Source organism: Ambystoma mexicanum, chromosome 5p (assembly GCF_040938575.1).
Source record: "Ambystoma mexicanum isolate Mex_15411 chromosome 5p, UKY_AmexF1_1, whole genome shotgun sequence".
Taxonomy (NCBI): Eukaryota; Metazoa; Chordata; class Amphibia; order Caudata; family Ambystomatidae; genus Ambystoma; species Ambystoma mexicanum.
Window position 1 is genome coordinate 1065075840 of NC_090930.1, and position 16029 is coordinate 1065091868.

Genomic DNA, 16029 nt, shown 5'->3' on the forward strand with positions numbered 1-16029 from the left:
TCCACAGAGGAGGAGAGGGCCGCCAGAGTGGCCGACACAAGTACAAAACCCCCGACCATGGACACTCCCAACTGGGCCATGTTGGCACGCTGCTCTTCGTGATGACGTGCGTGCTCCCCCCGGGAAGCACGCACGTCATCACGAATGTCACGCGTGCGCAACGCGACACCAATCAGGACCTTCTCCATACGGTCAGGGGTTCCCTCGTCCGCAGGTAGAGGAGTGTGAGATGACATGGACATCCCCCCTACCTGCGGACGGCCCTGGGATGGGGCATCCCTACTGGTGCATGGTGGTGCAGTCACAGTGTCAGGGACAGTGACATGCACAGGCCCCTCCACGGCGACCTGTGCTGCCTCCTGCCCCTGCCCCTGGACTGCACCACTTGCACCAGTGGTACCACCCCCACCAGGCCCCATGTGCGGCTCAGTAGCGGCCTCCTCCTCCTCTGTGGAAACCACCAACCTGGATGGCTCCACACCGTCTTCCGCCGTTGCAAGCCCCTGTGGGGGCTCACCCACCTCTTCCGCTGCAGCCGTAGTGGCAGATGCAGCACCAGTTCCCTCACTCCCGGACGATGGTAAATTCTGGGAGGGTGACTGGGCCTTGCGTCGCCGGCTGGTGGGGGCATCCCCGCCGCTTTGCTCCACAGCGCCGTCTCGGCCCTCTTCATCACTTGCCGCTGTGTAGGGGGAGACATAGAACACAAGCATCAGGGTACTGTACAATGGTCCCCTAGACAGGAAGCAATAGCAGATAAGTGGCACTGTCAAACATCACTTCCATCATGTCCCTCGACAACACATGGGTCAGTGCAGGCAAAACACATGCAGTAACAGGCATGGCGCATGCAAGGAACATTAGCATACATGTCCAAGGGATTCTTGAAACATACAATGCTGGTTTGAAACTCACATGCATCATGGGTCATGCCTATCACATGCACACACTTCACCGTAGTTTCATCTATCTGGCCTTGTACCCCCCAGACACAGTGGATACAAGGATGAGTAGGCTGCATCAGTGAATCTGAACATTGTCACAGACATGTGTCATGCATCCATGGCATTTACAAGTCACAGACACGCAAGTCAGACACACAGACATGGACACCATACATGTCCATGACCGCAGTACCCACATCTCACACCCCATCCATGTCCAATAACAGAGACAGCCATGCATTAATGTGTGCATTCCGCATGCTGCTCCGCATGTTGCATTGTAACACATGCACCTACCATGTGGTTCACACATTACTGTTCTCACATGCATGACCATGATGTCCCTGCACACACACACATACGTACATGGCCTATGTCAGACATACAGGCAAGTATCAGACAACCAGCACCCTGCAACATGCCCTGTCTCACACAGCAATGCTCGGCCACTTACCGCTCAACTCCAGACGGATCTGCCTCTGAAGGATCTGGGTGTGGAGCGCTGGGGCTACGCGTTCCAGGACCCTCATCTGGATGGTACCCATCCTTCCCCGGCCCCCCTCCACGAGGCGACAGGGCCTTTATGAGGGTCCTGGACCTCAAGTCCTCCCAGCGCTTCTTGACTTGCTTGATGTTGCGGGTTGCCACCCCCTCCGCGTTGATGGCAACCACAAAGTCGTCCCAGATCCTATCCCATCCTTCATTGTTGGCGCGTGATGTTCCGAAGAGGGCATCATAATGCCCCAGGACATGCTCCACCATGACACCAACTCCCTTCTGACTGAAACTGGTGGCGCTCTGCCCCTCTGGCTGGGGGTCGCCAGTGGTCTCTAATGGTGTTTGCCCCGACATGGCGACCCCCAAGGCAGGCGTGGGTGGGCAACTGGGTCCTGGGGCTGGGCTGTGGAGCGATGGTATCCCAGTCGGGAGTCTTCTGTTCCAGCAGGGGTGGACACAGCAACTGGACCCCTGCAGATGGCTGATGTGCAAGCACCAAATAGCAGGGCACGTGGGCAGCAGGCAGTCAGGTAGCAGCAGACGGCAGGTGGGAGCGTGCTCGGGGCTCTGGGGGGCCGGAAAATGGCCTTCAGGGCAGGAGCATGGTCTTCCGTGTGTTTTCCCGTGGCCAGCTTGATACGGAGTGATTTGGCACGTGAAAAAATTGCACGTCAGCATGTAATTCGAGGAAAGGCCTTTAGCGCGTCAGCGATTTCATTGGACCAAAGGCCCTTCTCGCGTAAGCGCTTCTTTGACGTGACGCGCGTGGGCGTGCGTTTCCCCCGTGATGTGGGCATAGTGGATTAGCGGGCACGTGAAAAAAATGCACGTCCCCATGTGAATGCGTGTAATCCGAGGAAAGGGCCTATGCGCGTGACGTGACATGCGCGGGCGTTTCCCTCAGCATGGGTTAAAGGTGAGCGGGGCCAGCAGTTCGCTGTACGTGCCTTTCGTGGAGACCGACGTGTGTTGCTTCGCGCGCCATCACAACTTCACAGCTATCAAGGACGTATCTCTTCTTTTGGCGGGGGTATTGGCTACGTGTGTTTTTCTGCATCGCGCTAGTCAGACGGTGAGTCGCGCACGCTATTTTTCCCACTGCGGGTGCCCCTGTGTATCGCACCATTTTTGATGTCATAGTAGCCTGCGTGTCCCACGCGTATGGATTTTTCGTGTTACTTGGTGCCACCGTGTACTGCGGGAGGTTGATTCCATGCACGTAGGCTGCAGGGTTGCGTGCACGGTTTTCCAGCAGTTTTGGGGTGCCTGAGCATTGCGTGACCCGTCACTACATCACCGGGGTCACATACAGCCTTGCAGGTGCAGGGGGGCTGTTAACATCTTGCTTTCCACCCCCTTCACCCCAATTGCCCAGGTCAATTGTGGTGTACACCTCCCATTGGCACTACTCCATCTGTGCCGGCACTACTACATCTGTGCCATGGTTGGGAGACACCAAAGGTGAGGGGCGCCTCAGCTGGGCATCCTCCTCTTGGTGGGCGTGGTCAGGGACGTGGCCGGGGTGACCAGGGAGTAGGCGGACTCCAGGGTGTCCAGGGCAGCCGCAGAGGGGGAAGAGGCAGGGGTGCACCACTTGAGCACAATGTCGTGCCATGTGTTGGTGCAGTCATGCCACCACCCCCTGTGGTTCCGGGAGATGCAGCTTCTGTATCTGGCACTGGCGCCCGTGTGACCCGGCAGTCCGTTCCATCGACTGCCACGGGCCCAAGGGTAGTGGTAGCTGCAGGTGCAGCTGTGGACACCGCCACCCAGGCTCTGCCAGCGCAGCCTGTGTTGGCACTTGAGGAGCCCTTGGAAGATTTCCAGCAGGCCAGGAGGGAAACTGTAGGGGCATGAAGGGCTGCCCTGACCAAGACACGTGTCCCTGGGGCAGTTATGACATCTGCTGCCCCAAACAGCCAGGTGTTTGCAAGTGCAGGGGCAGATGCACCCAAAAACCCCCCGGTTGTGAGTCTGCCAACCAGGACAGTTGTGGTCAATGACCCTGCCACAGCGGATGTTGCTGTGCAGGGTCCATTAGAGGGCACCCAGCTGCCACTGACAGAAGTCAGGCCTTTGGTCGTCCCTCCACCTGCCACTCGCTTGGCTCAATCCACCGAACCAACTGGCCATACTGGTCAGGGCGGCATTAGCCAGCCAGGGTCTGAGCCACAATCCAAGAGGAGGAAGGTTGCACCTGCAGCACAGGCTGGGACCTCACACACAGCCACGACCTCCTGCACATCGAGGAAGAAGCCTTTCTGCAACCAAGAACTGGACTTCCTCGAGGGCTACGTGCGGGGCCACAGCCGTGACATGCTGGTGGGTGCCAATAGTCAGACTACGGCTGCCCAACGTGATACCCACTGGAAGCATGTTGCGGAACATGTCAGTGCAGTCGGCCATGAGGTGCACACGGCGCAAGAGTGCAAAAATCATTGGAATTACATCAAACGCAGCGCTAAGGCTAAGCGTGCCTCAAATTACAACTTGACTCTGGTGACTGGCGGTGGGCCTGCACCAGAGGAGGAAGTCCTCACTCCACATGAGTCACTCGTTGCGGAGTTCATACCATCTGAATCGGTTGAAGGAGTTGGAGAGATGCCGGACTTTGATGCCCAGTCCAGTGAGTGTTGATGCGTGTTTGTTGAGGACGTGTGTGTTTTACTTGTGGGATGTGTTGTGCATGATTGCCACTACATGTGACGTGTACATGGTTCGGATGTGCAAGTAATGCAATTCTTCCGTGATGCATGTCTGCTCTGCTGGATGGTGGACATGTGGAGCGGACGGGGACTGTCCGCATCAACACTATTGCACCCTGCTCACATGCTGGTTACCAGTATGCCCCTCCGGTCCATGTTCCAGCTCACTGGCCCTTCTGCATGTAGCGTGGGGTGACCTTCCTCTCAGCCCAGGCACGATGTCATAGCATGACTGACATGCATGTGTCCTCTGCCTGCATGCGGGTACTCCATGTAGGCATGCTCCCTTGCCCCTCCACCCCCCGCTCTGCACCCCAATTCCACCTTTGCACTGGTCTGCTTCAATATTGCCGTTGGGTACTTCCCTGTTAATGCGTCCTGTGTACATGCTAACTTCCCGCAACCACCTGCCAGACATATGCTGTGTGGTAAAGCCTTAGTACTTGATGCAGGGTATCTCACTTGTACTGTGCAGAGGTCAGATGACCCGCAGGGACATGAGTGCCCATTCATGCTCCATGTGCATTGCACGCATGCCGCTATGTGTCCTTGACTGGACGATCACTGTAATACAAGTCCTGGTTGACATACATTGCATGGCATTTCATCAGCCTTCCCATGTCAACTGTGGCTCAGTACTGCGTTGCACACGTTTAGGGTCTGAGAATCTGGGTGGGTCACAGGCCTCAGCCTGTTTAATGGCCAATGACTCTGTCCAACTGGTGTAGTGTCTTCTTCACACGTGGGTGGCCGCCAGACGTTTCATCATGTGTCCTGCTTACTGTCCCATCATCATTTGCAGTGTTGTCACTTGACTCACATGAAGCTGTTGATGCTAGTCAACACTGCCTGTCAATACACAGGTCTATGGTCAGCCGTTTGATACCATGCTAGGCATCCATGCTTTTGCACTTGGGTGGAGGGGTGCTTTGCTTGTAGATATGCTATCCATTGAATGCACATTGCACGTGATGCCTGAAGTTGACCTTGCACTGCCTTCACATTTTCTGACACACACCATGAAGTACTTGTACATGTAGGTAGTGAGTAACATACACATTGGCTGCACTGCATAGACCCACTTCAATGCAAACTGCCACCTTTCAACAGGTCTGATCACAGAAGCAATTCCAAGTTCACCCAGCATGCATGCCAGGTTCTATTTTGTGTGTCACATGGCTGCCTGATGTTGTCGGTGTGTGTGTGTGTTGTATGCTTCTGACGTGTCGTGACGTTTTTTCTCTCTATTTTTCAGATGATGACGCAATGGAGCCGGAGGATGGTGTTGTCATGCCAGGCAAAGGGTATCACTACATCAACCCGGCACAAGTGGGGGTCGTGGGGTGGCAGGCCACGAAAACCCCCAAGTGCTACAGGCCATCTTGTCTCTGGCTGCCTATGAGTCCAGCCCTGATGACGACTCTGACGTCCATGTCGAGTTGGATGAGCAACAGGTCCATGTGTCAGGGGTGAGTGATTCTGATGTGGACACTCCTCTGTCTGCGACACCTGCACTGAGGGGTCAGACAGTCTTGGAACCTCCGCCCATGGTGGGTCGGGACGCAGGGTCACCCTCCACACCAGTAACTGATGTGCCTGGTACATCACGTCGACGGAGGCATGTAGTCATGCAGCCACGGGCGGTGCCAACACGACGAGGACACCCGGTCCTTGGGTCCCGCAGGGGTCAAGCCCAGCAACGCGGTCGCCGCGCGCAACCGCTGTATACTGAGTGGGAGCAAGACATGACTGCCAATTCAGAACGGCAGGGGGCAGCAATGGAGAACATCGCTGAGAGCATGGAGCGTGTGGCCCGATCCGTGCTCCCCCCTGCTAGGCAGGTGCTTCTCCAGCAGCAGCCGGCACGGTCCACGGCCCGCTCGCTCAGGCTGGGCATGGTGGCCTCAGACAGAGCACGCCAGGCTGAAATGTTGTCTCTGCGTCAAGCAATTGCTGCTCACGCAGAGGCACACATGGAGGCCCTGAGGGAGGAGTATGCTTCCCTCAAATCCACTCTGGGTGTCCTTCTGATGTCCCAGAGGGAGCGGTCAGAGGAGAGGTTTGCACAGCTTGAGCGTACCATCTCGGCTGAGCTACAGGCTTGCCGGGAGGTGCAGCGGTTGTCCAGCGAGGCCTTGCAGGAGGAACTCCATGTTACACGTGCTACCTTGCAAGAGGAAGCACGTGTATCATGGGCGGTTCTGCATGCAGACCTACAAGTCATCGCCACACAGAACCAGGCTCACCCGTCTGGCAGACTTGCTGCCGACGAGGGGCAAGCTGCGGATAGGCGTGGCCAGGCTACTGTGCCACGTCCTCCTTTCCAGGATGAGCCAGACTCGGACGACCATCTATCTCCCACATAGGTCGGGCTGTGTAGGCGTTGAGCCCATGGAGGTTTCTTTTTGGCTCAGCATCATTGCATGTGGGTGTTGAGCAGCACCCTGTAGCTCCCCCCTCCTGGGTGCCCCCCACCCCCGGGTCGTATGTGGCCATTTTTGATTTTTTTTTTAGTTTAGTTAGTTAAGTTTCTGTTTGATAGTTAGTTTAATTAGGTAATTTAGGTTTTTCATAGTTAGTGTAATTAGTTAATATAGTTTAAAATTGCTTGTCTATTGTGCTGTCATGTGACAGTGTGGTGCTTTGTGGCTTTTGAAAGCATCCACTGTCTGTTCCAGCTGGGCCCTTCAGGCTTGTCTTGTGTATGTGTTTGCTGCTTGGGGTCCTTGACTCACATATGCCACTCCTGCTTCCCTTATCCATGGGCTCGCAAGGATGATTCGGTGTAACAGCCTATTACACAAGGGCTTTGGACTGTCATATCTGTGGCATGTCTGCTGCTGTGGAACTTGTATTAACACCCCTAGTGGGGATGATTGGGGTGTTATTGACCACTGTTCTGCTTTTGCTAGATGGGGTGTTTCATGATTCATGTGTACATTCATTGCTATGCATTGTGTAGTATGTTTCTTATCTTTACTGTACATGTGCTTGTTGCAATTCATGCCGTAGATAGTGTGTTCCACACTTTGTCTGTGAAAGACGGACTGATGGTGTGATTTCTGATGTACGTCTCTGACATGGTCCAGTGATGTGATGCCTGAAGAGACACACATAGAGGGATCTAATGCATTAATCATGTGTTTCATGCCCTTTCTGCAGGGGGATGAGCCTCCAGACCACCTTTGCCAGCAGACATGGGCCATTGGACGTCTGGAATCTGGACATGTTTGGTGGTGCCCACATGCACATGTGTGCGCAAGCAGAGGCACAGGGATCGCAATCATACATCCTAAAACTGCTGACGTGTTTCAAGGGACTCCAGGCAAGGTGAGCAGCACAGTGGGGCCACAACACAGCAAACCTTCCACCAGGCCAGTTGCACATGCATGCTTAGTAGCAGCACTGAGAGTGAGCTTGGACGAATATTGGTGTTGAAGCGCACAATACAGCTCAGATGTGTTGGTGGACTCATGGCTAGTTGATTGTAAGGTTGGCTGGGGCACCTGCAGGGGCAGTGGCACATACCCTCCGGTCCACCATGGTCCATTGAGGCACTTGTATCACCCATGTAGCGTTCCGAGACATGGAGAGAAGCAGCTCACAGGGACAGACAGCAAGGAACAGACTCGGGAGCAATGCATTTCATTTCCATGTAGAATTTGAAACATGCACTGCCTACTTTATTTCGGTCATGGTGGAACACGCTTGTTCTGAAGTCATGCCTTGCTATATGCGTCTGCCTGTTTACCCAGGGAACATTGCATGTTGTGTGAATCGTGACAAATTGGTGTTCCATTTGCCACGCACCCACCGGCACCTGACTTACTGCATTGACTGTGTATGAACCATCATGGGGTAATGTTACGTATGGGTACGAAGCATCCACACCAGATTGTCTGTTTGTAGAGTAGTTTGTTACTTTGGGGCATATTTGGTGGTGTGTTTGTGTGTTATGGGCACACACAGATTTTTAACTGTGGCTCTCTTTGCAGCATTGAAGTGCTCCTGTTACCGGACCTGAGAGTGTGCAGGCAGGAGGCCAGCACTCACCCCAGAGATAAGTTTCTCTTTGACTTGCATTTCAGTGAATTGCTGCTATGTGCATGATGAACAAGTTTGGTATGATTGTGTATGGGTAATGTGAGTACTACATTTTTGGGCATTCACTACTTTCCTCTGTCAATCCTACTCCCCTCTCCTGCCCCTCATTCCGGTTATCCAGTATGCCAACGCCTGTCCCGACTGCATATACCTGACCCTCCTTCCCCACCAGGGTCTCAGAGGCCTGTGTGAGTTTGACCTTGCAGCCACCCAGACCACAGTGGGGGTGGTTGGTTCGTGCCACTCCTGTACCTGTACACGGGAGCAGTGACAGTACACATCGGTTTGTGGTACATCATTCTATGTTATGTACCACACATGATACACATCCTGTTGTGACATTGTTTTACTGTGCTACCTTGGTTGTTATGTCATTGTGGTAGTACTTGGCCTTTGTGAGATACTGCCACTTCAAGTCATCTACTGGAGGCTGCTCTGGTTAGTTTTTCTGCCTGCAGGCTTTTTGCTTGGCTTCTGTGTTGGCCTGCTTTGAGTTCTCTTGGATGTAGTGTTTTTGCAAATCAAGGTGGACTCTGAGGGTGCAGGCAACCTTTTACACACAAGGTGGGAGATGGTGACAAAGGGGAAGGGTGATCCTGTGGCCATGTGAAATTCAAGGATGAGGGCTCCATAACCCTGGTGCAGTTGTTCAGTGGGTCATGGTGATTTGTGAGGGAGGGGGGATGTTTTGTTGGTGATAGTTGCCTTGCCCTGCAGTGTGATGGGCACCCTGACATTGTAATTGTGGTATCCTATGTACATGATGTGTTCTGCTGATCAATGCCTGTTCATGTGTTGGGTTTACCTTTCAGGTGTGAGGGGATAGTTGTGGTTTGACATGCTGGGTGTACACGTGGTGAATGTTCTCATGTGATGTGTAGAGGACACTGATGGTCACTTGATTGCACATGCATATGTTGAGTGCATGTCCCTACTGACCCACACACTCGCACTATAATGCACTACACGTACAACCACCCTTCATGTCCACGTGTACACTCTGTTTTCCTTCTGGTGCCCACTGTGTCCCTGCAGCATATGTCCTATGACCAATTGTGGATCATGTACATGCCTAATTTGCCTTTTGATGTGGTTTGTCGCTTAGATGTGATGCTCAGGGTGTGCATCACAAGCAATGGCTGTTAACTGTGCTGTGCACTGAGCAGTGTGTTACAGGAGGTGGACACGGCACACAGAAGCTGCAGTGTTGATTTTGCAATGCACAGTGTGCATGTAGACAGGCATTCATTGTTATGTTACAACTACGACTTTTGGAATGCATTTGGGTATGACTTATTTTGGGTGGGAGGTTGTTGGTCAGTCATTTCATCTGATTCCATGTCAGGCATCATTGTCTGATGCCAATTTACATTTTTCACATGGCAATGTGTACGTTATTGTTACTGTGTTGGTGTGTGGCTATTGCTTGCCATGCCATGTTGTGGTTTGGGAGGGTTTGAGTGACATACCAGTGATCGTCATGGCCTGTTTTGCAGGTGTGTGTGATTCACACCTTGCATGTGTGCCTTTTGGTCACACAGGATTGTTTGTGTTTAAGTAGCTAGGGATGCACACAATGTGGCACTTCCATGGCAACAATCTCAGGGTGGTAAGGTTGTGACAGTTGACTGTCTCTTTGTCATCGATTGTCACCTGGTATGTGCCAGGGCTGTGTGCACTCCGCAGGGGTGGGAGTTTAGGTGCAAAATGTGTCCACAAGCTGGATCCGGGCTTCCTCGCCACGTGCCCTATCCCCACCCATGGGCAGCGCCTGTGCCTTTGGTTGGGGATGTGGGGGCACCACCATGTCCACCGGTACGCCCTGCCGTGTTGCAACATTGTGCAGGACACATGCTGCCACAATGATCCTGCACACTACTGGGGGTGCATAGAGTAGCTGCTCACCAGAGCGGTCAAGGGAGCGGAAGAGTGACTTGAGCACTCCGAATGTGCGCTCCACTATGGCCCTGGTTGCAATATGGGCCGCGTTGTATCTTACCTGGGGTGGTGTGGTGGGGTTCCGGATTGGTGTCATCATGTGGTTGCTCAGAGGGTAGGCACTGTCCCCTGGAGGGTTGATAATTGTTGTGATTATTGGGGTTTGTGTATTTGTGTGTGTGACATGCATGCATGTGCAAGGGCATTTGAACTCACTCACCTAGGAGCCATGTGTCGCCATGCTGCCCAGCTTCCAGGGCCCGGCTCAGGGTGGACATTCTGTATATGAAACTGTCATGGGTGGAGCCAGGGTAGTTTGCATAGACAGAGGTGATGATTCCCTTTGCATCGCATACCACCTGTACATTGATGGAATGCCAGTGCTTGCGGTTTCGGTAGATGTGCTCAGTGGCCCTAGGTGGACGTAGGGCCACATGGGTGCAATCTATGGCACCGAGCACTTTGGGGAAGTGTGCCACCCTGTAAAAGTCCAGGACAACGGTCTGCCTTTCTGCGGGTGTTCTGGGCATGTATACGTGCCTGCGGACTGAGGGGCGCGCTGTCATGATAGCCAAGACCTGGTGTAGGCAGCGTGACTGCGTGGCCTGTGAGACCCCCCCTCTATGGCAGTAGTCCGCTGAAATGACTCAGTGGCCAAAAAATGCAGGACATTGAGCACCTTCTCCAAGGGGCTCAATGCTTGGGAGCAAAGGGTGGGGGATGTAAAGTCATCTTCCCACTCCCTGACCAGATCTAGGATGATACGGGGTGGAAACCTATACCTGCCGTAGACCTGGTCGTGAGGCATCCCAAAAAGGCTTGTCCGTGGTGAAAAAAATGCGTGCCCTGGCTATTCTCCTCCTCCTGCGGTATCCCACGATCAGTGCTGCAACAAATGGGGCATTCATTGTAGCTGTATATATGTGTTTGTTGTTTGCGCGCACTTTTATACTGTGCGCAGGGACGCTTCTGCCTGCCTTCGTGTGGCGGACGCGTTCACGCCTGTGTGCGTCTTTTGCCGTACGCGGGTTTCCCGTATTCGAGTCCATGAATACGGGTTGTTCGCGTGTGTGTGGGCGTTCCGTGTATTTCCCTGCAGTACTTCCCCAGTTATGCCTTCTTTTTCACGCGTTATTCCCCATTCCGCCTACTTTTGTTTTGTACGCTGTGCTATGTGCGCTTTTGCTGTGCGCGTAGCGCACGCCGTTTGATGACGTGTGTGCCCACGTGCGACATGCACCGATTTGGCGCACAACCAGTGGGAAACAAGCGCAGCGCCTTCCTTGAGTCGCACGCGTGTGCGTGCGCTTCCTTTCTCATGCTTGCGCCACCTTGCACCTGCTTGCGCTGGGATTTTCGGCGCACGTTTGTCCCATGAATCGGCCCCTTGATTGAACGCTATCGAGCTGTGCAATAATTAAGCAAAAATGGGCAATAATGACACCTATCATTTGAGTTCCTAGAGCTGTGCCATTAGGTTTGCGAAATGAGTAACATAAACACTACTATTATTCAATGGGTGGTGCGAGTTATATATAAATTGCCGTCGCGGTTATCATAAGAGGCTTCGGCGTGCGCTTTCAATTCACTCAAGGGGCAGCAGTGCCGCACTGGCAGGGCTCGTGCTTCCCACCGCGGCCCACAGGAAGCAATTCATCACCGTACTGCAGTGCCTTGGATAGCCTCGCTGACTTAGAGTGGGACTGCGGCTGGGAGCGCCCGGCTCGGCCTCATTAGCATACACGCACGCGGCGACGCAGCGCCCAGGGGCAGGCGGCGGAGCAGAATCCAGGGGTGCTGCAGCTGCAGTCGCTGCCCGTCGCTGTGGCCCCGCCGCCGAAGCGCCTTCTAAAAACAGCCCGCTCCTAATAAAGCGATGCGGCTCGGGTTCTCACGCGCGCCTCTCCGCTCGCTATAAATACGCGCGCGGCGGAACGGGAAGGCTTTGGCCGCCTCAGCTCTGGAGCCGGGCAAGAGCTGGTCAGAGTGAGAGGGGGGAAATAAAGAGCGGGGAAAGGGGCGCAGGAGGGAGAAAGGGAAGAACAATTGCAGAAAGGAAAATAGGGAAATAAAACAACATTAAAGTGCCAAAGGGCTGGAAAATCCGACAAGATGCCGCGGGTGGATGCGGACCTGAAGCTGGACTTCAAGGATGTGCTCTTCCGACCCAAACGAAGCAGCCTGAAAAGCAGATCAGAGGTAATACACTCTTTTCCCCTTTTACGGTAATATAGGCAGTGGCGTCGCTAGGGAGGGGTCCTGCCCCCCCCCCTGTGAAACCCTGTGCCCCCCTACCTAAGACGAGCAGTGACCATGTTCTCCCCCTACGTTTGTCTGTGCCCCCCCTACTTTTGCTTTGGTCCCCTCTTTGCCCCTCCTAAATTTGATTCCTGGCGTCGCCACTGAATATAGGTACCCCCGTGTGGTAGTTTCCTTGTATGAGTGGGTCTTTTTTTGCAAACTGCAGGGTATTGGCTTTTCCGTGTACTTGTTTATTTGACTCTATGTGCTAATACATGTAAAAATAGTATGACGGTGGTTTGGGAACATACTTTGTAAATGTGACATGTGAGTTGAATTGGTGGTGTGGGTGTGATATACACCTGGGAATTCTCCACCGTGGGTGACGGTGTCAGGCTGGGCAAGGAGCACGCAAACTGTGCGCTTGTGTACATTACTTTCTGTGATAGCCCAGGAGCACAGCGCTCCCGCAGAACAGGTGCATCAGGGAAACCCATAATTAATGTGCCGGGGAGTCACAAACATTTCATCACCTGATATTAAAAAGTGATGGGGCGCTTGGAGGCTGAAGGGACATTTTTAAATATATAAATAAATATATTTTACATGGGATTTGAATAGCGCTCTTCTGCCATATGCACGACCTCCTGTCGCTGTTGATCTTCTCGCGTGATTGCTGATTACTGAACTGTGCTTGCAAAACAAGGTGTGGCTGTGGTGGGCTGGCCTGTCCTGGAAGGGCACCAGAAGTCTGCTGGCACTCCCCATCACGTTCCAGGCAGGGATTGTAAGGATTGCTGTGTCAGCTCTATGAACTTACTTCCCTCATTTGCGTAAGTGTGGTGCACGGGATTCTGGGAGGATTGCACGTTTCGCTGAGTGAAAACGCCCCCTATGAAATGAAAACACGGCCCATACAATTGGCCTATTCCTGCGTGTTTACTTCGCAGGCCCCACTGTGAGAACTGTTGAACGCTAACCCTACCATGCATGGGTGATGTGCCTATGTGGGCTTTCTGGTTTTTTTGCGTTTGTCAGATACTCATCAGGAAATCGTCACCAGGGCCTGAATCAATACTGATATTGCTGACAAATGCACTGTAGTGCCTCCAATTAGTAAGGCACTCTCATAAGGCCCTGTGTTTCCAAAAGAAACCCCTCCCACGCAGCACCCACAGGCCAACGCTCACTCAACCACCAGCTAAAATACTCAAATTCCTGCGGTGTACTCACTCACAAGGCCTGCTTCTGAGACAGCTATGCATTCATTGGCTGGTGTTCAACACATTATCAGAACACGGCGGCTGTACTCATTGTACTGAATAGGTTTGTCTGCATATTGGCATGAAAAAGGGAACTTTGTTATTATTTAAGGTTTACATTTAAAGCGTGTGTATATTGCTGAAACTTTCTATGGTTTCCATATCAGCACATTGGTATACAGCTTTAAATGTAAACCTTAAATGCATAGGCTTCATGACCACCTGGATGGCACAGAATGCTTTCCTTGACCCTATGGTGACCTCTTTGGAACCCTGCTGCTGGCCAGGCCCAGACTTTGGATAACCTTGACCTCAGGCTTGCCTCGCTCAGAGTTGCACAGTCAGTAGGTACTGCCTGCGCTGCTCCCAGCTCGTGTTATGCAGTGGAGCTGTATATGGAAGCTGTGGCAGTGGATATATACAAGGACCTGCAGCAAACTCCATACAACGTTTAAAAGGCAGCAGTACTGCAAATAAAAACTAAGCAGCGCATTGTGCTCACAGAGAAATTGCCTCTCACTGCCATGAAGGCATACGATTAAAGCAGGGGTTCAACTTGCTGTGGGAAATGGTGGCTGGCTCAGTTTTCCAGTGCTGGCATGTAAATAGTATCCCTGATTGTGCACGAGCGAGCATAGCGAGTGAGCTGCAACCAGTGAAAGGTTGTTCAGGGGGGTGTGTTCCACCTAAAAAGCTTTTTAGCATTATGAGGTGACATGGTGGATTTTGCAGCACAAATGTCTAACAAATTGGTTTAAAAAAAGCTATACAATTTACAATCAGTTTTGTAGGCAACACATGATAAACTCCAACACATGGTAAGTCGCCAACAGTACCGAGGAGCATTTTGCAACACATTTTCATTGCTATGTAACATGCATTATCATCCCGACTGTGTTCAGTAGATGCCAGCATGTCACAAAAACACATTTTCATGCTGACTCTGTTCAGTATATGCCAGTGTTCAGTATATGCCAGCATGTCACAAAAACAAACTTTCATGCTGACTGTGCCCAATATATGCCAACATATAATTGTAAAAACCCTTGTATCTGGCTGTGCACAATAAATGTTTTTGTTTTGGCCTTGCCAAATATGTGCCATTATTGCCACCGTAAAAACGTTTTCATGCTCGTGCCAATATAAGCCAGTATTGCCACTGCAAAAACGTTTATGTTAATCGTGCCCAATATAAACACACATTGCACTGTGATATACTTCATATAGTCAATCCCCAGTATATGTTGGGATTCCCATTGTAAAACACATTTTCACTCTCTGCCATGCAGTGCTCCTGACCTGGAGCGCTGTGCATGATAGACAATCTGAGTCGGCCTGTGCATAATGGGAGGCACTGCTCTCGAAAGCCCATTGTGCACAGTCTTCCACTGACTTCAAGTGATTTAGCACCCGCTTGGAACCTTGTTCTGTGGTTATCTTGAAATCTAGTCCTGCCTGGAGCTTCTTTTAACGCCCCTGGCTGGCTGGTTCCATAGAAACACACGTATGTGACATTAACTTGTGTGTTACGTGGTATCAGCATAAGGGTGCATTATGACACACCCAGAAGACATTTAAAGCATAATGGACAACATGTATAGTTTATTATTATTATTGGGGTAATTCGTGTAGCGCAGACCTAGCTTCGGGAAGCAATGAAGCGCTTTAAAATCATAGGGGGAAGAACATGGCAAGGAAGCAGAGAACAAGGAACTGGGGAGTAACAGGAGAGGGGGTGGTGAATGTGTCAGCAAGGGCCCTACAAGCAACCAGGATAGAAAACATTGGGGATCAGATCACCCAGTCTCAGGTGGGCGGTGGGGGGTGGACTGTGTGTGGACATAGGTGTTAGGCAGGAGCCATCGCTTGAAGAGGAGGGTCTTGAACTCCATCCTGAACTGCAGAAGCGAGAGGACGAGTCTGATATTGAGGAGGGGGTTCCGGAGTCTTGGAACATAGACAGAAAAGGCCTGTCTTCCGATTCTTTCCTTCCTATCGTTTGTACATCATGTGGAAGCTAGATTTGCGGAGCGCTACCTATTAGTGGCAACTCTTGCTTACTAGGTGATGCCTCATTTTAGCTGCTACTCATCAAATACGTATTTTAATCCCTGCTGTTAAACCTTTAAAGGTAGATTTTAGAATAAATAAGCCTAATAATAACACACCAATCCTCCTGAAGTCTCCACATCTCCCCTACCTTCCCTAACCCTCTGTACATCTCTGACCTCCCACTTCTTTCCGAAACTCAGGACATTCTGTCCTCACTCTCCTCTACCTCTCTCCCTCCCCAGCTCTCATGCCTCCCCTGACTCCTCTTTCCCCTTCCCTACTTCT

General features: G+C 52.1%; 1 protein-coding gene across 2 annotated transcripts in view; it reads left to right on the plus strand.

The window, feature by feature from the left end:
- GMPR (guanosine monophosphate reductase) overlaps positions 1 to 16029 on the plus strand; it is a 712135-nt gene that overhangs the window by 104692 nt on the left and 591414 nt on the right. The window contains exon 1 of one of the 2 annotated variants that reach the window (XM_069613565.1): positions 11925 to 12388. The exons of the other annotated variant lie outside the window; for it this stretch is intronic. Coding sequence (XP_069469666.1) covers positions 12302 to 12388 — 87 coding nt within the window. The 5' untranslated portion in view covers positions 11925 to 12301. Of the gene's footprint in view, positions 1 to 11924; positions 12389 to 16029 lie in introns of those variants that run through there. 2 annotated transcript variants of the gene reach the window in all.